A 27,908-nucleotide genomic window follows, 5' to 3' on the forward strand; every position below is an offset into this window, starting at 1 on the left:
AATGAGCCAGCAATCCCAGTCAGTCCATGCCTTCCTTAAAGAGCGGGCCACGCGCCATATTCCTGGTCTTTTTCGACCCCCAGATACCACGCGTGTTGTCGACTTGGGACAACTTCGTCGTGGACCCAACATCGACCAGCACCACCGAGACGAATGCGGTGAACGACTCTTGTTCTGCGACCACGATATTCGCGCTCGTCACTATCTGCGGCCAATGAGGATACCCCGGCAAGCGACGCAAAACAAGTCTACCATCGGCCCGTGATGGTGTCGTCCACGCGAAACAAGTCCCTGCTGGGGCTTGTTGGAATCTTGGGGCTGCTCGGCGCTGTGGAAGCAGACAACAAGGTCCTGTATCCTGCTGCGGAGGGAATGACATTCTACCAGGGCGATTCCGTCGCTGTCAGATATGTCACGGATTACGCCGACCCCAAGTTGAACATCTTCTGTTATGATGATGTGGCGGGCAGCGGGGTGATCAGTACGTTGTCAATGCTCCAGAGACGCCTCGTCGATAGGCCGGAATGCTGGCGACGGTTTGGGCGCACCGCTAACCAACGTCTTGAATCACAGACAAGCTTGAAACAGCCATCACTGTGGGCACAGGCACAAAGACCGTCGTCCTCAACATGGACGGCGTGAGCGGGTGCTGGTTCAATCTGCAGAACGCCAACAACATATGGGGTGTCAACAGCCCGATATGGACGTTTAAGCAAAGCCGTCCCGTCCAGACGACTACACAGCCGCCAGCAGCACCACCACCAGCGGCAGCCACGACGACGAAAGGCACTACTACTGTGGTCCCGCCAGCACAAACAACCTCACCAGGTATGGCATCTCCCTGACCTCCCCCACGTGAATGTGTCCTCGACGAAAAGCGACCCTGACCATGGTCTCAGCGGACGAAGCCTCGCCACCACCGGCTCAAGCACAAGCAGAGACATCACCAGCCACGACTGCCGACTCCTCACCCACAACGACTCCAATCGCAGAGACGTCAGACGTGGACTCGTTAGCCGTGAACTCCTCGTCAACAACTGCTGACCCAGCAACCAAAACAGCAGTCACATCCACAAGCACAGGTCACCTGTCGAACCCAACAGATCCAGCGGCCATCCCAGGCTCCAGCGGCAGCAATAACAATAATAACAACAACAACAGCAGCAGTGGCAGCAGCAGTGGCAGCACCGGTGCTTCCAACGGCGGCGGTTCCAGCGGTGGTAACGGGAGTGGTGGCGGCGACACGAGGGACGGTGGTCTCTCGGACGGCGCGAAGGCCGGGATCGGGGCTGGCGTGGGCGTGAGCGCGGCTCTCGCCATCGCGGGCCTCGTCTTCTTCCTCATGGCCCGCCGCAGGCAGCGCCCTTCGTACGGCGCCAACGAGCTCCCGGCCGAGGACTACCCCACGAGCACCTTCATCTCACAACAGGGGCAGCAGTTGCAGCAGCAAAACTACCAGAACGACCTAGCCAAGCGTCAGAGCAGGGGAGGTAGTAGCGGGTGGACCGCACCGTCGCCACAGGAGTTCTACGCGAAACCAGAACAGTACGGCGGCGGGCCTTATGAGATGCACACGGGTGTACAGCCGCCTGAGCTGCCCACGCTCGAGCGGCCCCAGGAGGTATTATCGCCAGGCATGTTTCCGTATAACCAGCCGCCGGAGGCGGTACCGTCGTCAACCGTGTTGTCGTATAATCAGCATCCAGATGTGGCGCCGACGGCAACGATGTTCCCGTCGAATCATCAGGGGTCCAAGTGGTAACGAGATCGTGGCAATGCGTCGGCAGTGCCCATTATGCTCGAAGCACAGGTGCAGCTCGTAAAATGTGGAAAAGCGCACAGTGTTTTGGCTTCGTAGGGAGAAGCAGCAGCAACAACCCCGGTCGCTGCCAAGCGGCCCTGACCACTTGTCTCGTTGATCCCCTTTGTAGTCAGACTTTAGAATATATATCTTGGTAATTTCAGGCACCAGATGGGGCAGAGCCACACAGGCGACTATCATTTTCAGCCTTTTCACATCTTCTCGCGGATGCTAGTCATGAAACATCTCCGGCGAATTTATTACGTTGTTAAATGCTCCGGTCTCGTGATCGTCCCATTGGACGCATACTTCGAGAATGCTCTCGAATGGCGGTCGATTCCAACTTTCATTTCCAGCAGATATTTGGCCGCTGGGAACAGCTACTATTTAACACCATAACTTTTCGTGGTAAATCTATTGATGAGAGGGATCCGCATCACACAATGTGGCTGGCTCACTATGGCCAACTACCGTCGTGTGTTGGCCCCCAAGGACCCGAGACAGCTCAGACCAGCACAAACTCGCTGTCGCGTTTCCCCGCATGATCCCCAAAGGACAGCATCCGCGTCAGCCCTTCTACAAAAACCGAGCTGGACGACCTTCGAGCCGGTATACCAGGCCGCCGGGCCGCCGCTTCTGCTTGCTCGCGGCCCACCTCCGCGGCGGCTCGTGTCGTCACGGCCATCCCCAGCCGCTTGAATATTTTCAGTGACGAGGCAGTAACCCGAGGGGACGCCTCGGCGGCAGGCGCTGGGACCAGGATGAGATATGCTGCAATATGGTCTTTCTTCTCGTCCAGGCTCGAGTCGGCTTCGAGGACCTTGAACAGGAAGACCCTTTGGCTGAAGTTGGAAGACTGTTCGTCGTCTGAAGAGACGTCAGATTCTGAGCTGCTGGAGCTGGTATCCACAGCTTGTTCGGCCGCGCGGGGGCTGATCTCATGCGAGTCCAAGGCAAGAGGACGATCGAGGCGCACGTCCTGGATGGCCTGGCCTTCGATGGTCACCAAATTCAGTTTGAGTGGTGGTGGTGCCTGCCGAGAATCTCGACTAGCGCTATTGCTGTTGCTAACAAAGTTGCAAGACAGCCTCGCCTCAGTCAGGCGACCCTTGAGCTGGAGCCAACCCTGGACCGCGGCCCCGAATGGATTGCCGTCGGCAGAGCGACAGGACGACTGTCTGATCACAAATGGCGTCCGGACTGCCGCATACCCTCGCTGCCATGGGAAAGTGACCGGCCGCCCGACCGAGCCCCAGGACCACGACGGTGCAGCGCAGCTCGATTCACCTGGGGCCCCTCGTGGTTCCATCGTCGTCGTCGTCGTCGTCGCCGCCGCTGCTGTCGACCGCGTAGTCCAAAGTAATTGCTGAGAGAGCGCTCCCGACCACAACCCTGCCAGATACTGCTGACCGGGGCGCGCCTGCGCATATTGCTGCGCGTATCCCCCCAAGGCCAGCAGCCGGTCCTTCTCAAAGGTCAGCTCCAGGCGAGAGTAGTGCTCCACAAAGTCTCTCCAGTCGTCTCTGTTCGTGGTCTTGCCGAACCACCTCGAAGCCAGCGAGGTGTTCTGGCTGGACCTCGCGAGCGCGTGCCGGGCGCCGCTCGTGTCGCTGAAACGGTGGAGTCCGCACTCACAGGTGATGCCTGCGCGGCACTCGAAGGTGATCTCCTGGGCGCCTATATAGGCTATCCTCGACGAGACCAGGCAGTCCTGGAAAGCCCATGCGCGTGACAGCAGCGGTGCTCCAGTATGGGGTTCTGTGCCAGTATTCGTGGCCGGTGCGTGATAGATGACGCCAGGTGGGTTGGAGACAATCTCCCGGACGTACAACTGGTACTCTGCCGAGCCTTGCCGGACAGTGAGAAGCTCGCGCTGAAGGTCTGCTGGGCTGGGGAACATGGTCGTTGCAGGGCTGTCTGAGTACAGGGCCGCGATGGTGAGGAGGGCGTTATTAAAGATGCGCGTCATGCTCGCGGCCTCCCTCTCCCAATCGTCGACGTCGTCCTGCACGATGCAGAGGCTGTCTATCCATATATAGGAGACGCCGAGGCCCAGGGTGAGGCTGACAGCATCGTGGAACAGGTCTGGTAGTGCCTCCCATGCGATGTCGTTCTTGCGCTCCTCAATGTTGCCCCGTGTAGTCGGGCCGGCCTTGTCCGAGCCTTGGCCCCATCTATGACTGAGGGCGGTATACTTGGCCCCCTTGGGGATGTCTGTGTGGAATCGGAGCTGCATCTTGCCATCCTTTGAGATGTAGAGAAGCCGTGTGGGCGTGTAGTCTGAGCCCCGGACGTGGCAGCTAGGGTGCGACTTCAGACACTTTTTGATCTCCGACTTGAGAAACTTGAGCGCCTCCGGAGATGATGATCCATGGAGCAGGCTGAACCTGGGTATGTCGGAAAGGCCGGCGGGCGCGGAGTCTGGAAGGAACACCTGCCATGCTCTGGGCCTCGTACATGTCTCATGACACCTGAAGACCAGTGAGCCTGCTGCTGCTGACAGACTGGTCGCTGGGCCATCGTTGCGGCAATGACTGCCATGTTCCAGGTCCAACTCTTTGTCCTCCAGCAGGCTCAGCAACGCACAGATGGTGGAACATAAGAAGCAGCCATTCTTGGCTCCCTTCTCGTGTCGTCGCTGACAGGTGGATCTGGTCGAGCACAGCACCTCGACGGGATAGGCAAAGATCTTGGCGAGACCGTTCGGGTAGCTGCAAGCAGGACATGTACGATCAGTGGAAGGACTGATGATCCTCATCAGGGATGACTTGTCCCATGATTCCGGGGCGTCAAACAACTCGGGGCCATGACGCTCGCTGCTGGGGTTGATTGGTGGGAGGGGCGCCTCTGGCGGCATAACGAGGACGAGGTTGACCTGATGCTGATGGCCGGTCTCTCAATGCTCGTACTCGGGGCCACATGTGACTCAGCCACGGTCAAGCCATGGGTGTTATTGCTGGACAAGGAACCGTTTGAGAATACTCCGTAGACTTTGCACTCGGAAGGCCACCAAGGATTGAAGAAGCGGCTCTCATGTGTTTTGGCACACAAGTGGGATGCAGGGCGCGGGTTGGCTGGGCCACGCGGGAATTTGCCCGGCCTGATCGACCGCGCTGGCTTGGCCAGCTGTCAGGTGAGCTGCAGGAGGGATAGGCGAAAGACTGGAGAGTGTGGTTGCACAAGAACGCATGCCAACGTCTTTGGTGCGCCCGACAGGGAAAAGCACACACAACCTGACTCACCTCGGCTGTGTGCCCACCGGGGACAAGCAGAACACATATTTTGACAGGACTTGTGCGCACGTGGTAGGCCTCCCAACGTTGAATTAGAGCACGGCGGGCGTCGCAAAATGCCTCACGCCGTCAGGGCTCTCTCAAGGGCATTTGCCACTGCGTCCAAGTCCAGGCCTTTGGGATCCGGGCTGGGACGTCCAGGGTCCTTGGGCCCAAACCTAGACGCCAATAAGCTCGCCAAGCTTTGTGCTCCGCCGCCCGGATCGGTACGGGGCGCCACCATCGGCCTTCTCGCGGCCCCATCGTCGATGGCTCGCAGGGCCTCATCAGTCAACCCTTGGGGTCCACACGCCGAGTCGGCCCATCGTGGCGTCTTTCTGTCCCGTAACAAACCAGTCTAAGGGCTCTCTCATTGGCTCGGATGTCTATTCCGTTGTCCTCTACTCTAAGTGGCTGTCAACCGCCTTCACAACCCCCCCTCTTTCTTCGTATTCTCTGTGCGCCATTTTTCTCCATTGACAGTCAGGAGAAACACGAGACCGGCGCTGAAGACTATAAACAATCCAGAAATAGTGCTGAACCAGCCCACACCAATAAGGTTGATCGCAGGCAGGCACGCCGCCGTGCCCGCGGCCGCAAACATGAAGCGTGATAGGTAGTTGCCCGCCACTGCCACGGAGCTCATCCCGCGGTCCTGCACTGCCTCGACGACGTAGGTATTCAGTCCAGGAAGACACAGCATCTGGGTGAACCCCTGCAGGAACAGCGCGACGACGACGAGCGGGATCCCGCCGACCTCGTGCCGGACCGACCAGCCGTACAGCATCGTGAAGCCCGGCAGCGGGACGGCCATGAGCCATACCGAGCTCTTGAGCCGGTGCTCGGGCACCCGGCGCCCGTGCTTCCGCTCCTGTCCCGACGCCACATAGTCGGACCACCACCCTCCAAAGAAGGCCCCGCAGATGCACCCGCTCGCGGGCGGGAGGAAGAAGAGCGACGCCTGCAGCGGCTCGGTCAGGGAGAAGCGAGGGTTGATGACGTAGCGGATCGGGGCGAGCATCGAGTATTGGTTCCAGATGATGGCGGACACGGCGATGGCCGCTATGCAGAGACCCGGCTCGCGGACCAGCGACACCAGTACGAGCCCCGGGTTGAACGCCTTTCGGATGCTCTGGCGCGGCGACGAAGAGCTTGTTGCCTTGTCCTTGTTCTTGTCATAGTTGATGGGCAGCGCGCCTTCTGGTGCAGTCTCTTCTACCACCACGACCACCAGCACGGTGCAGATGGCCGTCAGGATCGTGATGACCCAGAATATCGCTCGCCACGTCGAGAACGTGACGGCAAGACCACCAAGAATCGGCGCCACCGCGGGAGCGATGAACGCCCCTGCCAGAAATGCACTTATCGCGCGGCCTCGGTTCGAAGGCGCGTACAGGTCCCCAATGACGACTGAGCCGACCACCAAGATCGCCGTGGCCTGGAAGGCACTCAGCATGCGGAAAATGAAGTAGGCCACGAGGTTCGGCGCGGCGGCGGTGCCCGCGCTGAAGGCCGTCATGAGCACGCTCGAGGCGACGAGCACGGGCCGGCGGCCGACGACCTGCGCGAGCGGGCCCCAGAGCAGCGGGCCCAGGGCCATGAAGACAAAGAAGAGGGCGTTGGACATGTTGACGACGGTTGGCGTGCTGCCGAGCTCTGCGACGACCTCGGGGATGGCCACGAAGACCGCCGTTGAGCTGATGGGCGTCAGGAAGGTGTAGTAGCACAGCACGGCCACCATGCGGATGCGCTTCCAGCGCCCGAACCGCGTGTACTTGTCGTCGACGTTCCCATCGCCCGGGCCAGGTCCGACTGCAGTGGCGGCCTCCAGGTCAGACAGCATGCCGCCGCTGGTCTCCTCCGTAGGGATGCCATTGCGAGCATCGTCGTGCACGGCAGTCATGGCGGAGGTGAGTAGACTGCGTACGCGTAGTTGCCAAGACGTGACATTGCCGTAGGTAGCGTTGTCGACCGTCGCAGTGCTTGGCCTGGGGAAAAGCCGGATCGGAAGAAATGGCGAACAAGTTCGGGAGAATGCCGACCGTTGCTTTGCCGGGCCCGCCCGCGCCGTTTCTGACCGAAGTCGGAGGACAAAAAATAAAACCGGGACTTTTCGTGGACCTCCAACATTTATTCCCGAGCCTGTTCCCCGTGTCGGACCCACATTCTGTAGATGGCCAACAGAAAAGTTATAGAGAAGTCCTCTTTGATCCTGACAATGGCCTATAACATTCGCAATCTCTTGACAACCAGATATCAATCTCCCGCATACAGGGTTAGAAACCTGGTGTGTTTTGACAAGTTGATCACTTCAACGAGATTAAACACTGCAAACTGCGTTGGTGCAAGAAGGTTGAATACTCAGACTCAGGTTTTGAGACAAAGCAGTATTGCAATTCAACAGATGCTATGCTTGAATCGATATTTATTCTTGGGGTTTTAGTTGCTAATAACCAATGCAGCATTTTTGGCAGGTCTTGCGACCACTGAGACTCCCTTTTTTATACAATAGCCATCGCGTTGGGCGGCGACGCAATACCGCTCACAACATTGAGGTTTTGGATGGTAACGAAGAAGGTCGACCGTTTCAGCTGGTGTAGCAGCGGCGCCAGCTTTTCTAGGTCGAGGAACTCGACTATACTCTGACCCCAGCCACCGATGAAAACCTGGTGGAGAGACCTGGCCTCGCCATCGATGGTCATGTTGAACGGCGTCTGTCCTCACGGAATAGCAGTAGTCAGCGAATTTGCACACCCATGGGGGCTGCACAGAAGCTCACAGAGCAGGAAGACACTTACACTTTCAAACGCCGGGTTGTCGGCGCCGACCAGGCTGAGCTTCTTGTCCCAGAGCCACCGCAGCGAGTCCTCGCTGGACTCCATTCCCACCGAAAATCCGTCACCGATCGGAAGGAGAGCCCGGCCCGTCTGGTTCAGCGTCTGGTACTGCCTGACCCAGCCCGTGCGGATGACGAGAAAGTCCCCAGGCCTGGACCAGTTCCCGCACAGGCCTTGCCAGGCCGCCACGGCATCCAGCTCGCGCACGGTAATGGACCGCGCGCTGAAGGCGTCAAACGGCGCGTCCTGAGAGTCCATCCATCTAGCCCAGTCCAAAAGAATCCCTCGCAACGCAATGCCCTTCTCGGCCGCGACCTGGATCCCGAGTACCTCTGACGGGGCCGGGCCAATCACGTCATTGTAGTCGGCGATGAGGTTGTTGTACCACTGGTACGTGTCGATGCTATTGTTGGTGGAGTAAGGAAAGTGCCGGAGGCCGTCGTACTGAGTCGAAATTTGCGTGTTGAGGGTGATGACATCATCTGAATATCCCGGCCCAGGCTGGAAAAGGTGCAGGAGAGGCTTCCTGCTGGGGTTCGCTGGAGGGTCGGGGAGGCCCAGGCGTAGATTGAGCGGTATCGCCTGGCCCAGCTTGACCTCGGCGGCTGCCGCCAGGATGGTCTCGTTGGTGATGTGATTCAGGGCCCCGAGCTCGTCGTCGGCTCCCCAGACGCCCCAGGCAGCCTTGCTGGGATAGGACTTGTCCAGGGGCAGCTCGTCGTAGCTGGGCCAGTTCGCGTACAGGGCATTGCTGCGGTCAAAGGCCCGCGCAACGGGGACCTTGTTGATGGGGACCACCGCGGCGAGGACCGTGCCACTAATGGCTAAAATGAGCCCGTTGACGATCATTAGGAGTGAAAGCCTCGCTTCGGAAGGACTTTACAGCAAGAGCATTAATTCAAGCACTTGGCCACCCTCCCGCGGCCTTCTGGCACTGTTTATATAATCGCCAGCCACTACTAGATCAGCCGAGCACGTCATCAGGTCTGAAGCCAAGCCCGAGTCCGCACCACAAGCTTGCCCAGCCATTCCAAGATTTTGACAAGCTCTGGCTGTTCATTTAACCTGGCCGTACGGTTGGGACGGACTGTGCCGCACCTAGTGCGGAGGCAGGTAGGGATCCAGGATGAACCGAGCTGCGGGGAAGCGGGGAAATCATGGACACCAGCCTCCGAGACAAGGCGCTACCCCATGGGCTTCCCAGCCACAATCATCATATCCCGACGGGATGGTTAAATCTTGACCCGGAAGCGAGGGGGCTCTTAGAGATCCTTTGTTTGTAGAGGACTTGCGAGTATAGTCATTGGCTGGGTGCGTAGCTCAGGTCCTTCATTCCATAGGATTCTCCAGGCAATCATGTCCAGAACAGAGACCTTCTTGAGAATATCAATTTATGAAACATGAGTGCTATATGATAAAAGTCACGACCAACATCGTGCGAGATCTCCATATAATATCGTGCGAGATCTCCGTATAAGCAACGGCTGAGTACAATCACAAGCCTTCATTGTGATTGAGAGACAAGGAGTCGGACCTTTGAGCTTGTGTGTGGCCACTCCACCTGCGCCGTGGTATGTTGGTGATTTTATTTGAGACACGACTATACCTGATCCACACCCGGATGCAGCGTCTCCTTTTCATTATGAATGACAAAACATCCTACCTTGGCCATCCTGCGTGTTCGAATATTTGTGCGACGAGGTCAAAGGCGAAGGGTTGTAACAAGTCATGGTCAACACACAATATGTCTGATTTTCTTGCTTGGCGTCCCTGATTGGCCATACCGTCCCGCGTTTTGGCACGAAGAGATCGAGTGAACACAAAGAGGCCAAGCCAACGTACTTACGTAGCTGGCGGTGATTGGCTGCTCAACACACGAGCCAGAGTATACAAAGATAACGCAAGCCGAAGCTGCAATACAAACACGGCAGCGTCTTGTCCTGGATGCCGGTGTCTAGCCCGAGCATGCGGCCCAACTGGGTGCCTCGCCGAGCTTTATACAGCCCGCATCGATGGAGAGAATAACAGAGTTCGATGACTGAGAGCCGCCGCTCTGCTGCAGTGCTCAGTATCCAATCCAGGCCCATAAAACGAGGAGCATCCGGGGTAAACACGCAAACACGAGTCCGTTCTTGGTGGCGTATTTGCACAAGCCCGGCCGCCAACCTAAGCCAACATCACGTACTGGCAATATGTTGAGCAGGTTCTTAAGAAGCATCGTCAATTGTACTAATTGGGTTCATCGGGCGTCCCGTACTTAAACCGTGGAGACGACCAACTTTGCAACCTCGTCCGGCCGACTCAGCATTGGGCTGTGCGAAGCATCGATCCTCTCCACCTTAGCTCCCGGGATAGACCCGGCCATGACCTCTTGCAGGCCCGGCGCAATGGTCTTGTCGCTGGTGCACAAGACATACAGGCAGTCGATCTTGCCCTCGCCCAGCACGTCACCCGCGGAGACGGGGATCGTCGTCTCCACCGTGGCCTGCGAATTCGGCAGCAGCGCCGCGACCCAGTCCGCGGCCTCCTGCTCTGGCAGGTCGCTGTAGAGCGTCTGCGCTGCCATATCGAGGTTCACGCGCATCGTGCCGCCCGTGTACTTCTCGTCGGGAATCGACCAGGGCGGCCACACGCCCCCGAAGAGGGTGATGACGTCCACGCCGGCCTGCGGAGCGACAAAGGCGCACAGGAAGACGGCGGCGTGGAATCCTCCCTTGAGCCCGGCGGCGGCGCGCGCGGAGGTGGTCTGGTTCTGGACGGCAATGGTTGCGGTCACTCCGGAGAGGGAGTGCGCAACGAGAATCACCTTCTTTCCGGCCTCGAAGAGCGGAATCGCCCAGCTGGTGAAGAAGAACGACGTACGTCATCGTCAGCAGGCCATCACGCGAGTCATTTGTGTGTTGGGTTAATTGTGCCGCGCCCACATGAGAGCAGAGAGGCACGGCCCAACCGTCGTTCGAGGCACATACTCGTGAATGGCAGCGACGTCGACGCGCCAGCTCAACTTGGGCTGGTCCCCCAGACTTGGCAGCCGCGGCGCATGGCTCTCGTACCCGAGCTCAGTGAGCTTGGCCCTCACTTTGTCATATACCTTTGGAGAGTGCCATGAGCCGTGGACGAGGAGAATGACGGGCTTGTCGTCGCCCTGGTCCTGCTTGATCTCGGGTGCTGCATTCTCGCTCGCCATGTCTGTCTGTGGTTTACGATGGGGGCCAAGCGAGGGCTGGAATCTTCTCGTCGAAAGGCGGTGTGCACGCGGGATATGCGTGCGTGTCTATGTATGTATGTATGTCTGATGTATGTGCGTGTGAGGGAACTGTATCTGCGAGCGACCTGTTGCTCTACTCCGCCCGACCTGTCAGATATTGTGCAACGGGGTGGGAACGAGCAACGGCTGGATCCACACTGGAAGACACGAGAGGGGAAGGAGCCAGAAAGGAAATAAAAAGATGGGCCGTGTGTTCCGATTATTCAGGGGAGCCGGGGTCAACATTGCCGCAGAAGCAATTCGGCAGCCCATATCATGCTGGATCAGCGTGGCACCCCTGGCGATAACAATACGGCCTTGGGGCAGCTGAACTTGTGCTTCGCTGCTGACCAACCAGCGGATGCGGGACAAAACCCGGCGATAGGTCGCTGACACGGTACGCTTTCCAGGATCAAGGGACCCTGTATTCGTGAATGCCCCGACGAGGGAGGTTGCGAAAAAGGTCTGCTCAACAATGCTGGACAGGAGCGGGCTTTTCTTCTGCAAGTGAGCGAGCTTTTCTTGCATCCCGTCTCGCCTGACATGTGCCACACGGGTCGGGTCCAAATGAGGTGGGCCGCAGCCAGGGACATTGCTTTTGAAGAGGGACATCCTTGGCTGGTTTAATAGCCGGTTCCAACGATCATCCTTTTAGAGCTATCACATCCAAGCTTCAATGGGTGGTGTCCGTGGAAAATTTTCGATCATGTCGTCCCCGTGAAAGACGTTCAACTTCCGTTGCGCTCGACCACGACCGCTACTTGGGCGGCAGTGGCATCTGAGACAGCGTATGGGTCATGGCGGACCAGGACGTTTCGAGGTCCGAGTACGATGCAAGCCCTCTGCTCATCAAGGTGTCAGTGGTGATGCCCATCCTGTCCGTGTTGGTTGTAGGCTTGCGAGTGTGGTCACGCAGGATCGGTCGCACCCAGCTCGGCATGGATGACTGGCTCATCATCATGGCTCAGGTCAGCAAGGATGGACGTGAAGGGCATTTGAGGTTCACTGTTGACAATCTCGGGCACACAGGCATTCTCTTTTGGAATCCCAATCGCGGCTGTTCTTAGTAAGTTCCGACATGGTCCCATCTGAAAGAGGGTCGAGCTCACACGTAGGCATCGTGTGTGCTAGGTGCTCTCCATGGAGTCGGGAAACACATCGAAGTTGTCGAAGCAGAAGACCCCAACAACATGCAATGGGTGATGGGCGTAAGATCGATCTCTTCCCAACGGCCACTCAGAGGCGGCACACCCTGACTTGCTCGAATCCGTTACAGATCCTCTTCGTCGGAGAACTCGCATACATCTCCCTGATCGGACTTATCAAAGTCTCGATCCTCCAGCTCTACCTACATGTATTCCCGACGCCGTACATGAACAAAGGCGTCAAGGGGATATACGTACTGCTGGCGCTGTGGACGGTTGGCTGCATGATCCTGACGATATTCCAATGCACGCCGATCAACGCGGCCTGGGACAAGTCGTTGGTCAGATCTGGGGCGGCGCACTGCGTTGATCAGGGCGCGTACTTCATTGGCGTTGCTGGTGAGTTTCTCCCATGAAGCCGTCATCTGGCGTGGCCGATTGCTAACGACGGACCGCTCTGCCCAGTACCACATGTGAGCCGGCCATTCACCCTCCGAGCCGGGTCTCACCATGACAACTAATTCTTGGAATAGACCGCAACAGACGTACTGATACTCACCCTCCCGCTGTTCGAGCTGCGGAAGCTGCAGATGCCGAATTGGAAGAAATGGGCGATTAGCGGGATATTCCTGCTGGGTGGCTTGTACGTCAAGCGGACATATTTTCAGATCACCCCCCGCCCGAGTACGACTGACTGCTGACCAAACCGCCATCACAGTATCGTCGTCGTCTCCATAGTGCGACTCACGACGCTTATCGCAATGTACAACGCAGGCGACGAGGCAGACACAACAGGTGCGTCTTTTCCCCCGCCGTCTTCCATGGGGCAATGTCACCCTGCCTACACGCCGTCACAAAAAGCCCGATACTCACGAGCAAAGAGCGCGCGCTAACCCACTCCCCCCTCGACGTTTTCACGCATCTAGTCCTGCTCATGCCAGTCGAGCTCTGGACGGTAACCGAGGTATCAGTCGCAATCATCTGCGCGTGCCTCCCTACATTGGGACCGCTGGTTGCGCGCTTTGGCCCGGCCACGCTGCGGCTGCTCAGCACGGGGCGCAGGGGCGCGAGCAACACGGCCGGCAGCGCGACGCTGACGCCATCCTCCGGGGCGCTGGACAACTCGAACAGCAGCAGCAACCACGCCCGGCAGCGGAAGCAGCATCAGCATCAGCACCGCCATTTCTCCCCGTCGCGCAGCAACCGCAAGTTCCAGAGGCTCGACGGGGACTCTTCCGTGGACATTGACGGGGACGGGGATGGCGGACCTGGGGCTGGGGTCGGTGCGGACGATGACGGGTTCTACCCGAAGGTGACGCCGAAGGGGTACGCGGTGGAGCATGGCGTGGAGATCTCGGCGGCGGCGGCGGCTGGTGGTGGTGGTTGCAGGAGGATGGGATCACCAACAGCTCCTGCTGCTGCCGCCGTGGTTGCCATGGGTGCTCCCGGGGCGGCCAACGGGCACGCCGACTTGGAGGCGGATGAGATCCCGCTCCAGGGGATCCATGTCAAGCAGGACATGACCTGGACGGTGGTGGAGGACTCCAGCAGGCCATAAGTCGGGCATCCAAGCATTAAAGAAAATGGCCCTCGGGAGTTTCGTTGAAAAATGATAAGATTCGACCTGGATACCCTCGTGCGAGCCCTCCGCTTCCCGCTGACATCTGCTTGCTTGGTGCCTTTGTGGCCAAGGTCAATGTGATAATTGTCATCACGGGGAGCGAAGCGGAATAACTTAAGTTGCGGAAGGCCCCCCCGGATCTAGCTCGCACAAAACCCCGGCTCATTTACTGACGACGTTCCCGGGGGTGGTCCGCAGAAAACCCTGGCCTTGCCTGGGTACTCCATAATTACGACGCAGTTTTATTATTCGAATTCACCCTGCCGGGCGAGCCTGGGGTGCACTAGCCCTGGGCCTTCGGAAGCGTCTCCGTCGGAAGACGCCGAGTCAGAATCCCTCCCATGCTGCCTGCGCCTGGGAGAGAAGGCGCCAGACTCGAACTGGATAACAGAGTGATTATGTGATTATTACATACTGCAGCGCTCACGCTGATCCGCGCGCACACGGGCGGCATGCTCCCCCTTGTATTTTTTATGCACTTTAGCCGACTGTCTCGGCCGACTTCCTTTCCTTGCACGGGGCCCGTATGGTTCGGATCCTCCTGAGACAACAAGGGTTGTCCGAAACGTCATTGTCTTGTTGAGATTGTGCAGGCCTTTGAAGTTCCCCCGACAGTCAGTGGGTGTTGCTTTCTCCCGGACGTACACCGAGGCTCACAACAAACACGCCGTAGCTGAAATACCAGTGAGTGATCTTCAAGGTGCCAGCAGTCTGTATCTCGAAAAGGGTATTGCCGCGTCTATACTCCAGCACCGCGATGATCGCTGGGTAAACGTAAGACTGTTGAGTTCGGGAGCCTTGATGGCTGTGAGAAAATACGTTGGGCACGATGCGTGCTTCACTTGGGATTGTCCGCCATAGAGTCCAGGGCAAAGCTCTTGGCCCAGCCGTGTCGGCAGTGCACATGAGGACCCGCAGGACTGTTGTAGGGAGCTTCAGTAGAGGCTGGGCAGCGAATAATAACGACACATTCGTCAACAATCAAAGATTCAAAAAGGTCAGGCTTTCCACGTGGCAGTTGAGGTAGTAGTGATAACTGCGACACTGTTTCGAGAGCCGGTGCAAGACCCTGCAGAAGTAACGGTGGTGTGTGTGGACCGGTTGCCCCCGCAGAAGGACGTGCTGTCTGTGCGGGCGGTGCCTAGTATGGAGCTGCCATTTTTTTTTCTGGCAGCCATGACATAACGATTGCTTGCCCCACCATCCTTCAACCCTCAACCCTCAATCCTCAAGTTTCGACCTCGACCTCCCCCTCACGACAACCCCTTCTGGCCCCGCAAAGAGCCCATCGACGTCGCGACATCCGCTCACAGCATGGTACGGCACAAGAAGGACTTCCGCGGCGGCCGCGGCGGCGGGCGAGGCAGAGGTGGCGGCAGAGGCGGCGGCGGCCCTCGCCAGGCGCGACCACTTCGTAACGATGGCGACAACAACAGCGACAGCGACAACAGCGGCGGCGACTACGACGGCCCAGCGTTCAAGGCGGCCTGCTGGGACCTGAACCACTGCGACCCGAAGCGCTGCTCGGGCAAGAAGCTAATCCGTCTCGGCATGATGCGCGACCTGCACGTCGGCCAGCGGCACAACGGCGTCATCATCACCCCCAACGGCAAGCACACCATCTCGCCCGCCGACCGCGAGCTCATGGAGCAATACGGCGCCGCCGTCGTCGAGTGCTCGTGGGCGCGCACAAAGGAGATCCAGTGGAGCAAGGTCGGCGGCAAGTGCGAGCGCCTCCTACCCTACCTGGTCGCTGCCAACACCGTCAACTATGGCAAGCCGTATCGCCTCAACTGCGTCGAGGCGCTCGCAGCATCTTTCTACATCTGCGGGCACCCAGAGTGGGCAGAGGAAGTTCTTGCGCCGTTCAACTATGGCGAGTCGTTCCTGGCTATCAATTCCAAGGTGCTCAAGAAATATGCAGCCTGCGCAGACGAGGAGGCTGTGAAGAAGACGGAAGCCGAATGGATGGAGAGGTTGGAGCGGGAACACGCGCAGAGCCGGGAGAATGAAGACGAGGACGACCTATGGAAAGGTGGCAACAGGAATCGCATGACCTTTGAGGCCAGCAGCGACTCGGAAGAAGAAGAAGAGGATGACGACGAGGGCGGCACAAAGCAGAAAAAGAAGGACGACGACGACGATGAGAGCGTGGACGGTATTTACCTAGGCAAGAAACCAGAGTTGTGGCCAAAGCCTGGGGATGCGACGAGCGACCCAACAGGCGCCCATAAAAAGTCGAAAAAGGATCAGTTCGACATCTCAGAAGACGAAGACGACGAGGACGCCGAGATGGAGGAGATCAGGCGTAAGGTGCTGGCGTCGAAACCGTTCTCCAACATGGACGACGACCGCAAGGCCAAGCCTACAGTCGTGCCGCCGCCGCAGCCGCAGCGGTACCGCATCGACTCGGATGCGGAGCCTGACTCAGACAACGGCGGCTCGGATGAAGACGAGGATGACGCGTTTGACAGCGTGATTGACGCGGTGCCGGTGACGGACAAAGTCGGGCTGGCCAAGCTGGAGAAGGAGCGGTCGCGGGCACACATAACGAGCAGAACATTTACCTCTGGCGGGGCGTCAGCGCCCTCGAGGTGGTGATGGGCGGACGGTCGTAATGGAGAAGAGCTTCTGCGTCCGCGATGAGATCAAGTGACATTTGACCGTACTTACAGAGTGGTTGAGTCCAGTGCTGACCTCGGGAGCCTGGAGGATGTGCTTGGAAGGTTACCTTGTGGTCACAAACAACAGGCTTGGAGCGGAGCAGGAAGTTTCGACCCCTGCAAGGTACCAGAGTGGAGCCACCCGCGACATCTGGTGCGTGTTTGCTGCTGCCCCCACCCACGCGACTTGAGCACCTGCACTTTCTTTCCCAGCGCTTGCATGCCCGCCCTCATTCGCAAACCGCACCTGTCGAGCCGGGCACAAGTCCAGCGATACAGCCAGTGAGCTGCCAGTGTCGGCCCTCTAATCCATTCTGGAGATTCGGAGTCCAATTCTGCTCAAGTTTTGGGCGACAGTCGTATCCGCTGACCGGCATCTACTGCTGAGAGTCATGTCGACGCTGTCGCGTCCTGGCTCTGACATACCATAACGCGCCGGCGATCTCGTCATCATCCGTGGCTATGGACGTGGCAGCCTCGTCGGGATGGCCTCAGCCACGCAGCTTCGAAGACTCGGATGTTCTCCTACTCCAGCAAGAACAGAATCTGCAGCAGCAGCTTGAACAGCAGACGAATCTTGGGTCACCCGGCCCCCAAGGCCCCCCTTCTACACTCACGGCCCAAGACACACAACAGGGCACTCCAGGTGACCCTCCGCCGGCCAAAGTACGCCGGAACGGCACAGCACACCTCAGTGCCATCGAGCGGCTGCGCGCCCGCACCCTCTACTTCGATGGTCGCCGCACCAAGCGGGAGATTGTCAGCCTCACAGGCTACTCCCTCTCGCAGGTCCGGACAGCCATAAAGCAGCCCGTCCCTAAGAAGCGACCGGGTCGGCCCCGCAAGGACGGTACCAACGTACTAAATACCTCTACCACGGCTACAGCCGCCCCGGCTCTCACCAGCGGGCCCGCTCGCCGTCGTGGCCCAGTCGCTCCGTGGGAGGCTGTGCAGACAATGACGACGCCAATGGCCATGGCACAGCAGGCTCTGAGCCACGGGGCAAGCCATGTTTCAGCAACAAACAAAGATGAAGAGAGCAGTGATGACCTAGAGTCGGACAATGACGACGACTTGGATGTAGACTTGGACGGTCAGAGTGCCCTAGATGAGACGGCGCCGAACAACGAGCACAGTAGCGCAAGGCCTCTAGAGTATCTGACCAAGACTCAACCGCTCGAGCAAGATCCTCTGTTGAGGATCCACGCCAGCGACCCTACCAAGACGATTGTGCTGGTCACCAGTAAGGATCCGCCCTTTGAATATCATCGACCCCTTTCACTCGCTAACAAAATTGTCCGACAGACGCCAGTACTGGCATTGGCCATGCCATTGCGTCCGCTCTTTGCCTAGCATATTGCCCATCGGTCACAGCTCGCCCCCCCAGCGGCGGGCCGTACCATGTCCTCTTGGCGGACCGTGACTTTGTCCAAGCAAGCGACGCAGCCAGGACCCTGACATGTCATCATAGTAACACTGTCAGTCCGCTGCAGTTGGATACGCGCGACCCGCAATCCGTGATCAGTGCGGCACGGTTCATCCACGAAGCGGTAGGACGTATCGACGTGCTCGTACTCAACAACAGCGACCATGGCCAGAACGAGCATAGAAGTCAAGCACAACCGAATGACCTCGTATCCATACTGCGGGACATGCTAGAGACAAACCTGGTGTCCTCGTACGCGGTGAGCGAAGGGTTGAAGTGGCTGCTCATGGCGCAGCCTGCCCTCCGCACGACTGCCACATCCACGACGCCAAGCGCTGCCACTGCTGCGGTGCTGGCTCCGGCACAGCTTCACAAAGTGAAGAGGTTGATACACGTGACATCCCCACTGTCGTCAATTGCTGTGCAGCAGAGCCAGACTCGTTTCGCGCTCCATCATCATTCTCATATGACGAATGAGAATGGATCTAGCGGGATCACTAACTATTCAGCTCCTATGGCTGGCGGAAACCACACCGACGCACCGCCGCCCACCCCCGCCATGGCAGAGTACCGCATGTCACTAGCCGCTCTGAACATGCTAGCAGCGTGCCAAGCATCTGCGGCTCAGGCCGCCGGCGTCCGCGTAGGCGTATGGAACAGCGGCCTCCTCCCACCGCCACCAATGCCGGCAGAGTTTGCCCGGGCCGATCCCCGGCAAAGCATAGGCGACATGGTCCCCGCCGCGACTGAAGCCTCGGGTGCGGCCAACCGCACGGAGAGGTCGCAAAAGCGCCGGAGGTGGCGCAGGCAGAATGCCGGTGGGCCTGGGATTGATCAGGAGCAGGTCCTTGCTGCGGGGAGGGCGTTTGTGAGGGTCGTCAATGGAGAGCGGGATGCAGAGTTTGGCGGGTTCATGGACACGTACGAAGGGTTTTTGCCGTGGTGATAATGACACTGAATGGTGGAGAGCTTTATGATGGGAGAGGCGAGGTAGAACCCTGAAAGGAGTTTCCGGGTCGGGACGATGTCATTTTCAAGGAGTCTGGGAGTTGAACGCACCGACTGGTAATGGCAGAATTCTTCTTTTACGAGCCGCCTACATAGACACACATTGCACAGATGCTACCTACTGCTAACTTTTTCGGGGAATCCAATGACTGACAAACTAGACTCTGAGCTCTCAACAGACGAGAATAAGACTCTATATGCTATTTGTCATGCTCGCAATGTTTATATGCCACACTCCAAGACCATTACAGGGCTCCTGATAAGGGTCATCTCCCACCCACCCAACCGAAGCCCTCCCTCCCCTCCCTCGAAAATGGCGAAAACGCACCGACGGGCCTCTCTCCATCCAACTCCTTCGTCAGCGCAGCACGCCACCACAGTTCGATTCACAGCGTCCGCCCCCGAGCCAGCCCGTCCGCGCCGACGGCCATCCCCCTCGGCACGTCGGGCGGGCTGCGCCCGTTGCGGTACAGCCATAACCTGCTCAGATCCTTGACGCGGACTGGGCCCTTGTGACTGGGTGCCGGCCCGAAAGTCCCGCTGCCGCCGTGGAACTGGACCTCGGTGTCGGCGGCGGTGGGCAGGACCGCGGCCCGGTCGGGCAAGGGCAGCAGCATGGCCAGGGAGGTGGCGAGGTCTTCGCGCAGGTCCCATGGTTCCCCTTGTTCCTTGCTGGCAGTGTTAGTGGCGGCGGCGGCGGTGTGATTGGGCCGGGCATCGGCGGTCGAGACGACAGGTCTGCTCGGCTGCTGCCCGTCGCCGCCAGGTCCAGCCGTCATCGTCGTCGCCGCCGTTGTCGTGGGAAGCCCTGTCCCGAAAGCGTCGCTGCCCGCTGCCGCGTCCTCGACGATGCTCTCCATGAACTCGTTTGTCTCTGCGCAGCCCAGGAAATCGTTCTTGCCGTCCCCATGTGGGTCCAACTCCAGCGGGAACATGCCGTCCAGGTAATGCTGGCAGAACTGGTGGCCGCCACGGGGGCTCGTGCGGGCAAAGACGCGCCCGATGAAACGGGGTAGCTGCTTGTTGGCCATCTGCGCGGTGGCGAAGTGCAGGACGCCCCAGAGCGCGACAAAGTCGGTCGTGTGCGCGTAGTGCTCGACATGGGCTATGACGCGGTCCGAGGTGGCTGGGATGACGTGGGCTGCTGCCGAGTTTGTTGTGGTGGTTGTGGTCCCGCGGTTTTGAATCTTGGCGTTGCTGTTGCTGTCGCCGTTAGTCGTGCTCGACGAGGTCATTGCCAGGTCAGCAAGTTTGGATGACCGAGTGTTGGTGGGGGATGCTGATGACTTGTACTCGACCGGCGAGTCGGTCACGGGGATCGCCTCGCCATCACAGTGATGGCGCAGTGCTGCTGCGGAGTGCTGCTCCTGCATTTCCTGGGCCTTGACGTGCAGGTGTGGGTTGTTGAAGTGGTTCGCGGCGTTGCCAAAAGTGTACACCTCGAGCTTGGCCAGCAAGTCCTGGGGCATCTCCTGAAGGAGCCAATCGAGCACAAGCCCACCCTCAATGCCGCCCTGGGAGTGCAGGATGAAGACGACCTTTGAGTACTGCGGGTTGTACAGCTTGTCCTTGACAACCTTGTACGCCTCACGCACGTCGCCGGTGGCGTAGCCAAAGTTGCGCTGAATCAGGCACTCGACGACGTCGAACAGGATGCCGCTCGTGCGGTTGTGGATGCCGATGACGGGACGCCGGAACGTCAGCGCCAGGCGATTGATGTTGCTGACCAGCCAGGCTTCTCTGTGGCGGTGTGAGCGCAAATTGTCATCTTTCAAGGGTTGGGAATCACGATACTTACCCTGCAGCCACGCCGTTGAGAAAGATCCACTGCTCGTGTGGATGGTCCTCCTCGACCGCATACTTAGGGTCTGAGACCATGGTCTTGGTCCTGCCATTGAGGAGAAGGCAGATTGCCCAGTTGAGCGTAAAGAAGAGCGCTATGGCCAGGGCGTCGATCCACAATGGGAACAGGAGCGAGAAGGGCAGGGCGACGATGAAGCCGAGCTGGAGGGCGATGAGGATGAGGTGGACAAAGATGCACCAGGCATTTGAGCGGTTGAAGGCGAGCTCGTCAAAGTCGCCGCTGTTGGCCGGGTTGAGGGGCCAGACGATCCAGGGGAGGAACCAGATGTAGACAAAGAAGTTGCGCATGTCCCACATGAGCAGCTTCATGGGCATGTCAGTGTAGCCGTAGTTGACGACGGACTCGCCGCCGACCTGGGAGCCGAAAAAGCGGATCTTGCCTGGCGTGGCGTCGGGCGTGGCGGCGGGCGGGCGTTGGTGGTGAGCCGGCGCCGAGCCCGGGCCCGGGACGGCGGAGGGCGGCGGAGGGTGAGACATGACGATGAGCTGCGGAAGGGTGGTGGCAATTGGGTCGTAGTCAAGGCAGAGAGATCATGCCGGCATGAAGAGACTCTAAAGTCAGAGGCGCCCGTGGGGAAGTGAAAGAGGCGGTCAGCGAACAGGGCCTGGTCTGGCACCGAGGACAGAGATATAGCAAGGCCTGAGCCTGGGGAAATGCACGTGGGACGCAGCCTGCCTGCCTGACTGCCTGATGCCGTCCTTGCCAGAAGAAAAGCGGCACGCGACACGGGCATACACGAGAGAGGGTGGCTGCTCACTGGGCCTGGTGACCAGCGCGCCAATGACGACGCCTGCGACGGGGCTGCACCACGGTTGGCGATGCCGGCTTGGCACGGCGGGCGGCGTGTGCCATGATTAGTAGCGTAGCGTAGCTCTTGCTGGCTGCTGTTGTCGTGGTAAACAAAAAGTCGATGCTCATGGCTGTCTTGCAGAGTGCGATGCGATGCCGCGATGAGTGATGAGCCAGAAAGGGAGAAGCAATTGCTAAAGCTCATCAGCCACTGGAGCTGCAACTGCTGGCGGAGGAGCGAGTGCGAGTGTGCTGATGTGGAAAGGGAGCGAGTGCGGATGCGGCGCAAGGGACAGACAGTACCCCCCCCCCCCACCAGAGAGCTCTACGTAGAGCCTCCACTGACATCACAACTGCCAGCTGCCTTCCTTCTCCACTGCACCCACAAGGCTGAGCAGCAAACACCTCCCAGAGCAAGTCCATCATCGCGATACTTTTGTATAAAGACCACCCAGCAACCACCAGTTCCCGACCCCGACGACGAGGCCCCAGAAGCACAGCAGCAACACACTCCCTCCTTCTCACAACCCCCGCCACAATGGACAATATCCCCGACACCCCCATCTCGACCGCAGAGACGAGCATCGCCTCCGGCATTAAGACCGTCTTCGTCATGGCCGACTACGGTCACGACCCCACAGAGACCGCCGTCCCCTACACTGCCTTCAAGACCGCCGGCTACGACATCTCCTTTGTCACAGAATCCGGCAAGGCCCCCGAGTGCGACAAGAAGATGCTCTCCGGCGTCACCCAGAAGCTCCTCGTGCGTGTATCCCTGCCTCCATCCCTTCATCCCCCCTCCCCCCCGGTCTGTCGCATTATCCTCACGACAGCTGCTAATCATTGCGTCGCGAGCCATAAAAAAAAAAAACAGGGCGCAAAGAAAGAAGTAGTCTCCCAATACAAAACAATGTCCCTCTCCCCCGAGTTCCAGCACCCGAAATCCTGGTCCGACCCGTCCTTCTCCCTCGAGCCCTACGATATCGTCATCTTCCCCGGCGGCCACGACAAGGCCGTCCGACAGGTCATCGATTCGCCCCGGGTGCAGCAGCTCGTGGCTGAGCACTTCCCGCGCACGCAGAAGCCCAGCAAGAAGATTGTCGGCGCCGTCTGCCACGGCGTCATGGTGCTCTCGAGCTCCAGGGACCCGGCAACTGGCCACAGCGTCATCAGGAGCTGCGACACCACGGCACTGCCTTCAGGGTTTGAGCAGAGCGCGTACTGGGGCACGAGGGTGTTCTTGGGCGACTATTACAAGACATACGGGGCGGGGAGCGAGGACGTGCAGACATCAGTGAGTCTTTTCTACAGTGATTGGAACGAGGAGCTAGAACCTGGCCGGTTTTTTTGGTTCTTTCTCCTCCGCTACGAAGACGCATACGAGATGCGGGCGAGATCGCCTCTTAGCGGCCTGCACAATGCTGACGTTTTTTGTAATGCAGGTCACCAAGGTCCTCGCAAGTCCCTCCCAGTTCAAATCGACGCTCAACCCCGGGCCGTAAGTAATCCGACTCACCCGTTACCACACACACACACACACACATGACGATGCTTCAGCCTGCCCCCATGCATTACACGAGAGCGAGCGCGAGCTCGACGCTCAATGCTTCCCGAAAACTGGCCCATCGCTAACCAGACTTGCGCACGTCTCAACAGCTTCATCGTCGAGGACGAGCACTACAACTACATCTCGGCGCGGTATCCCGGCGACGCACAGCTCTTCTCCGAAGAAATCATCAAGCTCGTCGAGAGTTTCAACAAGATTGTCTGAGGGACACAGCTCGTTTACGTCCTTGTGCCTATTCCTCAAAAAGACCGGCTTCTATGTCCTCGCGCAACAATGGCGCCATTTCTTTTTTACTTGGTGAACTCTCCAGCACAGCGTATCGAGGGGTCGTTAATCAATTGGGGTGTCATTTTAGAGGCTGATACCATGCTTTTATGCCTTTTCCTTTGCGAATTAATATTACAGAGCTTGTCGCTTCCAAACCAAAGAGCCTCCTGTTTTGTGTTCCCGTATCCTGTTTGTGTCCTGTCCATTCCCAAAGTGGTATCTCGAGAGGCGCGAGACTGCGCCACGAATATCGACCTTCTGCAACTTATGAAAGTGCTTCTTCTCCTGGTTCTAGAATCACCAAACCTCTAACCCCCCATCAATGCTTCTCCCGCTGCTACTCGAAGAAACTCAATTCCATGATAAGATTGCCTTGATAGCCTCATCCACCCCCGTTGCCGTGACTGAAGGGACCCTCATCTCGTCGAGACGATCAACCCAGCCTTTCCCGGCACGGTCGATCCAGGCCGCCCGAAGCCCCGCCGCCTTGGCACCAACCACGTCGAACGGGTTCGCGCTGATGACCCAGACATTGCGTTTGTCCTGCTCTGTGCGCACGCCGGCGACATCCAAAAGGTGCTGGTACACCCGCGGATCTGGCTTGTAGCATTGAACCGAGTCGGCAGACACGATACTGCCCGGATCACTAAACAGACCGCGCTCGGACGCCTTGGTGTGGTGCGACAGCTCGGGGGAGGTGACCATGGACCGCATCGCCATCTCGGGCGTGCCGTTTGTGAAGATGTATGCGTCCATCTCCGGTAGTGATGACGAAGAGGATGACGAGGCTGATGATCTCGATGAGCTGCGGCCTGTGCTGTCTCTTACGTCCAACGACTGCGGGGATGGAACTTCTTTCCTGGTGGTGTATTCGCCCTCGCCCTCGCCCTCTTCTGTGACTTCCTCCAGTGTCTTGCCCTCCTTGGCGTCCTTGAGCAATTTCAAGCCGGCCTCGACATCCGGGTACACGTGTAGCGAGTCGTAGGCACGCATCAATTCGGAGGCAGCTTTGGCCGTCAGCTTGATGCCGCTGTGCTCCATGAGAGCGTGGCCGAGGGCGCTGCGGGTGATCTCTTGGAAGTTTTTGAACTCGCCCATGCTGGTGATGCGCCAGGTGTACTCGAGCTGGAACCGGCGCCACAGTGTTGCAATGCCGGGGGCGGCCTCCTCGCCATAGTGCTTGGCGAGCTCGTGTGCGATGGAGTCGGTAGAGAGGAGGGTGCCGTAGAGATCGAAGGCGATGACCTTGCGGCGGCGGGTGCTCTGCGGGACCGCGAGGCTGCTGTGTCGGCTGTGGCGGTAATAGCCAGGCCCGGTCGGGATGCCGGTGGGGGAGGTCGGATCAGAGGCGATGGCGCTGGTCGATGATGAGGAGAGGGCGAGGGTCTGTTGTTGGAATTGCTCGATGGCGATGCGCAAGGCGGACTGCACGGCCTCGGGGTTATACGCCGTGCCTGGGGAAGAGTTGATCATGATGGCGGTGGTGAGGGAAAGCTGACACGGCTGACTGAGTGATGTTGTGTGATGTGCGAGGATGGGATGGGCGAGTATAAGTGCTTGTGCCTGATGATCGACGTGGGCAGATCGTCAGATCAGCAGCACATGGCTCGGAGGTAGGGGACAGTGGGCCGTGGCTTGAGCATCCAGCAAGGGGGTAGGGATGGGAAAGGAGGATGAAGGTGGCCAGGACAAAGCAAGAATAGGATTAGGCGGGAGAGCAGCTGACTTAACAGACCATGCGGGAGATGCGAGAAGGGTCTGTGAGGGTTGCCAGGAGCTCGAGGAGCCGAGAGCAGCAGATGTGCACGGCGACGTCATCATCAGGCAGTTGTGCCTGCAAGGCAGCGGAGACGGCCCCGCCGGCGGCTGGTCTGTGGTTGGCCCGCCGTGGGGGGGCTCGGGGGTTCATATCATGCCCCTGTGCAATGGAAGGAACAGCCTGTGCAGATCGTCGGGTGGTAGGCTTGCGGGGTCGTGCCTGTCTGTGCCCTGTTTTCCCAGGGTGCGCTTTCCGGGGACCAGTCCACGCATTCCAAGCATTCCAAGGCTGACGTTGCAACGGCGCCGGTTTAGGCTCTGTTCATGACTCTGTTTGCGCGAGGACCCTGGAATTTGTGTCTCAGGGGCACGAACGACATGGCTTGTAGTGTGGGCGCTAGTGAGTCCAACGGGCGGGTGGCTTGATTGTTGGTGCATTGTCTCTGCTAGGTATCATGCCCAGGATGGCACATGCCCGCTGCATCACCGGCCCTTCCATCTCAGTCTGCCCACCCAGTCTGCCCACTTGACAATGCTCTCCTCCTCCATCAGGAGCTCGACCGTGTAGTAGTGCCGCGCCAGCTCCTCGTGGCCGGCAAAGCGGTGCACGAACCGGTGGCAGGCGCCGCACAGCCACGCCACGTTCTGGAGGTCCTCCTCGCGGTGCCACCCGCGCTTCACCACCTTGTCGTGCACGAATCGTGGGATCAGGTGATGGTACGTCAGGTTCACCCAGTTCCTCCCGCAGATCTCACAGCCGGCCTCCTGCGCGGCCTGCTTGGTCGATATCGGCGGCGGAGGCGGCGTTGATACCGTGGTAATGAATGCTGACAGGACAGGGGCGAGCACCTGCACGAGGCCCTGGGGGTTGCGCCGGTTGCTTATCCTGTTGCTGCTGGCACTGGCACTGGTACTGGTGCCATCTACGATGCCATATGCGGCGAGGGACTCCTCAATGGCCGGGTCCAGGGACGGCATGAGCTCAGCAATGTCTGCGCTGGTCAGGGGCGGCTGGTACCGGGCCTGCATCTCTGCGTCCTTGGCCCACTCGTAGTGCTGCACTGTCTTGAGCTCCTCGGGCAGGTACTCGAATGTCTGCTCGGCCGTGAAGTCGACAAAGTCTGCCAATTCCTCGGGCGAGCCCAGGTTCTCCGTTGGGGTCTCCCCATGACCTCTAGCTGGCGTGTCCTCAGGCCCGGGCTTGGCTGCCCTGCGGTCCCTCTTCCTCTTGCTCTTGCCGTGAGCCTCGTGCCTGGTGATTCTCTCAATGAGCACCGTCGAGAAGCACTCGCGGAAGATGTCGTAGTTGTGCTGCTGGTCCTCGCGGATCATTCCGCCGGCTTGGTCCCGTGCATTAATTAACTGCCTGCTCCAGGTTAATGATTTCCTCACCAGCCGGGGGTCGGTCGCCCACGAGGTCTACTGATGCTGGGTCTTTCTCGTATAAAAGACACGCGACGATGCTGAGGACCCGCCATTGACGATGGGGGCCTCAGGCGGTGACGTCGCCCACGCTCCACTTTCTCGGCCGGCGTGAGTCCTTGGCCGCTGCGTGCCCCACTTCAGGGTCCAGGCCGGATGAGGCTAGGTAGGCCTGCTGGAATCCTCTGGAAGAGGCAACAAAACATGACCCTGGTAGGTTGACCGTCAGGACCACGTGTCTCACAGTCATCAAGTCAATCAGACGATCCAGGTATGAAGAGATACAGTTCTGAGGAACTTTGTCCTTCTGAGCAAATCTGCTGGCGGACGTGATCATTACTGTGAGCTGCTGATTTGCACCAAGTTTTTGTGGCACCTAAATTTGGACCAGGCTGCTTGGAAAAGTTCCCTGGACCCTGAAGAAATATTAGCTTGGCTGCAACTCAGGGATGCTATGGCAGCCGGGGAAAAATTGGAACTTTACACCTGTGGGGTTCTTGCATTGACCCCAAGAATCATGGCCGCGAGTCCGCCAGACCCACGATGCCTCCAGGGCACATCGCGGAGAAAACTTGGTTCAGACATGTAACCCAGTACAAGTACACCGTATCCGAGCGAGGAACTTAAGAGCACTGGTTGCATTTCGTGCTCGGACATGAAGATTACCGAGACAAACTGGGGCCCTTGGGCAGTGTCTAGGCAAGGGTTCGGGGGCCAAGATCGTGTCACCGCGTTTTCAAGTCTTTGCACCACGGTGGGGAAACATGGTAACAGAAACAGGCCGAAGTCACGCTTTTTCCTGCCGCGTGTCCATTCGCATGGCTCATATCGACCGGGCTTACAACCGCACGCGCGTCTGTATCTAGAGCACTGAGACATTACTCCAAGACATGTGGATATCTCTGTGACACTGGGTGACGAGGCATGTTCAACACGATGTCTACTCTCGGCGCCTTTGTCCACAAACAGAAGTCCCCCAAGCAAGGCATCTACCCGCAAGGCGAATCACCCCTCGGGAGAGTCATCACGGAACGGTACATCGGCACGTAGGCACTGCGACTTTTCTGCGAGTATGATTACACTGGCGCCACGAAACCATACACGGACGTCCCTGTTGGCTGCATGCTCTGCTTGGAACAAGACGTAGTAACACTACGAGATGTGCCTTGGATAGACTCTCTGCCGATCTTGTTCCGGCACGTGAGGGCATAGTTCATGCCA

The 27,908-nt window shown here is 58.8% G+C and overlaps 12 protein-coding genes across 12 annotated transcripts; 5 read left to right on the forward strand and 7 right to left on the reverse strand.

Moving 5' to 3' along the window:
* Window positions 1-264: 264 nt before the first annotated feature.
* Window positions 265-1,762, forward strand: B0I36DRAFT_368148 (uncharacterized protein; the record flags this gene model as incomplete). The annotated part of the gene is made up of 3 exons (XM_046159572.1): window positions 265-481; window positions 574-828; window positions 900-1,762. The coding sequence occupies 3 exons, from the start codon at window positions 265-267 to the stop codon at window positions 1,760-1,762; spliced, it is 1,335 nt and encodes a 444-aa protein (XP_046006368.1).
* A 1,393-nt stretch (window positions 1,763-3,155) lies between these two features.
* B0I36DRAFT_276524 (heterokaryon incompatibility protein-domain-containing protein) lies at window positions 3,156-4,121 on the reverse strand (the record flags this gene model as incomplete). The annotated part of the gene is made up of 4 exons (XM_046151395.1): window positions 3,700-4,121; window positions 3,631-3,668; window positions 3,433-3,544; window positions 3,156-3,324 (listed from the first exon to the last, which is right to left on the reverse strand). Coding segments are annotated over exons 1-4 (657 nt in total), but the record flags the coding sequence as incomplete, so codon positions are not given.
* Window positions 4,122-5,500: 1,379 nt separating this feature from the next.
* On the reverse strand, window positions 5,501-6,916 carry B0I36DRAFT_253450 (major facilitator superfamily domain-containing protein; the record flags this gene model as incomplete). The annotated part of the gene is made up of 1 exon (XM_046150757.1): window positions 5,501-6,916. The coding sequence occupies one exon, from the start codon at window positions 6,914-6,916 to the stop codon at window positions 5,501-5,503; it is 1,416 nt and encodes a 471-aa protein (XP_046006370.1).
* A 658-nt stretch (window positions 6,917-7,574) lies between these two features.
* B0I36DRAFT_354417 (uncharacterized protein) lies at window positions 7,575-8,759 on the reverse strand (the record flags this gene model as incomplete). The annotated part of the gene is made up of 2 exons (XM_046157313.1): window positions 7,575-7,787; window positions 7,872-8,759. The coding sequence occupies 2 exons, from the start codon at window positions 8,757-8,759 to the stop codon at window positions 7,575-7,577; spliced, it is 1,101 nt and encodes a 366-aa protein (XP_046006371.1).
* A 1,408-nt stretch (window positions 8,760-10,167) lies between these two features.
* On the reverse strand, window positions 10,168-11,097 carry B0I36DRAFT_368152 (Alpha/beta hydrolase fold-1; the record flags this gene model as incomplete). Its single annotated transcript, XM_046159573.1, has 2 exons — window positions 10,168-10,750; window positions 10,880-11,097. 2 exons carry the CDS (start codon window positions 11,095-11,097, stop codon window positions 10,168-10,170), a joined length of 801 nt encoding a protein of 266 aa, XP_046006372.1.
* An 857-nt stretch (window positions 11,098-11,954) lies between these two features.
* On the forward strand, window positions 11,955-13,860 carry B0I36DRAFT_368153 (uncharacterized protein; the record flags this gene model as incomplete). The annotated part of the gene is made up of 8 exons (XM_046159574.1): window positions 11,955-12,125; window positions 12,187-12,223; window positions 12,289-12,365; window positions 12,434-12,701; window positions 12,768-12,775; window positions 12,836-12,945; window positions 13,021-13,097; window positions 13,229-13,860. The coding sequence occupies 8 exons, from the start codon at window positions 11,955-11,957 to the stop codon at window positions 13,858-13,860; spliced, it is 1,380 nt and encodes a 459-aa protein (XP_046006373.1).
* A 1,377-nt stretch (window positions 13,861-15,237) lies between these two features.
* On the forward strand, window positions 15,238-16,524 carry B0I36DRAFT_377458 (uncharacterized protein; the record flags this gene model as incomplete). Its single annotated transcript, XM_046160563.1, has 1 exon — window positions 15,238-16,524. One exon carries the CDS (start codon window positions 15,238-15,240, stop codon window positions 16,522-16,524), a length of 1,287 nt encoding a protein of 428 aa, XP_046006374.1.
* Window positions 16,525-17,048: 524 nt separating this feature from the next.
* B0I36DRAFT_368155 (uncharacterized protein) lies at window positions 17,049-18,958 on the forward strand (the record flags this gene model as incomplete). Its single annotated transcript, XM_046159575.1, has 2 exons — window positions 17,049-17,829; window positions 17,892-18,958. The coding sequence occupies 2 exons, from the start codon at window positions 17,049-17,051 to the stop codon at window positions 18,956-18,958; spliced, it is 1,848 nt and encodes a 615-aa protein (XP_046006375.1).
* A 448-nt stretch (window positions 18,959-19,406) lies between these two features.
* Window positions 19,407-21,360, reverse strand: B0I36DRAFT_354421 (uncharacterized protein; the record flags this gene model as incomplete). The annotated part of the gene is made up of 2 exons (XM_046157314.1): window positions 19,407-20,760; window positions 20,819-21,360. The coding sequence occupies 2 exons, from the start codon at window positions 21,358-21,360 to the stop codon at window positions 19,407-19,409; spliced, it is 1,896 nt and encodes a 631-aa protein (XP_046006376.1).
* A 673-nt stretch (window positions 21,361-22,033) lies between these two features.
* Window positions 22,034-23,584, forward strand: B0I36DRAFT_335324 (class I glutamine amidotransferase-like protein). Its single transcript, XM_046155453.1, has 4 exons — window positions 22,034-22,436; window positions 22,548-22,967; window positions 23,116-23,171; window positions 23,330-23,584. Exons 1-4 carry the CDS (start codon window positions 22,212-22,214, stop codon window positions 23,442-23,444), a joined length of 816 nt encoding a protein of 271 aa, XP_046006377.1. The 5' UTR covers window positions 22,034-22,211; the 3' UTR covers window positions 23,445-23,584.
* On the reverse strand, window positions 23,585-25,348 carry B0I36DRAFT_335327 (uncharacterized protein). The gene has a single exon (XM_046155454.1). It carries the CDS (start codon window positions 24,978-24,980, stop codon window positions 23,859-23,861), a length of 1,122 nt encoding a protein of 373 aa, XP_046006378.1. The 5' UTR covers window positions 24,981-25,348; the 3' UTR covers window positions 23,585-23,858.
* Window positions 25,349-25,661: 313 nt separating this feature from the next.
* On the reverse strand, window positions 25,662-26,731 carry B0I36DRAFT_335328 (uncharacterized protein). The gene has a single exon (XM_046155455.1). The coding sequence runs from the start codon at window positions 26,595-26,597 to the stop codon at window positions 25,749-25,751; it is 849 nt and encodes a 282-aa protein (XP_046006379.1). The 5' UTR covers window positions 26,598-26,731; the 3' UTR covers window positions 25,662-25,748.
* Window positions 26,732-27,908: the final 1,177 nt, after the last annotated feature.

The sequence above is a fragment of the Microdochium trichocladiopsis genome (assembly GCF_020744255.1).
Source record: "Microdochium trichocladiopsis strain MPI-CAGE-CH-0230 chromosome Unknown B0I36scaffold_11, whole genome shotgun sequence".
Lineage (NCBI taxonomy): Eukaryota > Fungi > Ascomycota > Sordariomycetes > Xylariales > Microdochiaceae > Microdochium > Microdochium trichocladiopsis.

What these genes read in the sequence shown, in the direction of transcription:
- B0I36DRAFT_335328 (XM_046155455.1), bottom strand. Translation starts at nt 26,597, where the DNA reads ATGATCCGCGAGGACCAGCAGCACAACTACGACATCTTCCGCGAGTGC.
- B0I36DRAFT_335324 (XM_046155453.1), top strand. Translation starts at nt 22,212, where the DNA reads ATGGACAATATCCCCGACACCCCCATCTCGACCGCAGAGACGAGCATC. An exon ending in GCGAGGACGTGCAGACATCA is followed by an intron (nt 22,968 to 23,115) that starts GTGAGTCTTTTC and finishes TTTGTAATGCAG; the next exon opens with GTCACCAAGGTCCTCGCAAG. An exon ending in TCGACGCTCAACCCCGGGCC is followed by an intron (nt 23,172 to 23,329) that starts GTAAGTAATCCG and finishes ACGTCTCAACAG; the next exon opens with CTTCATCGTCGAGGACGAGC.
- B0I36DRAFT_335327 (XM_046155454.1), bottom strand. Translation starts at nt 24,980, where the DNA reads ATGATCAACTCTTCCCCAGGCACGGCGTATAACCCCGAGGCCGTGCAG.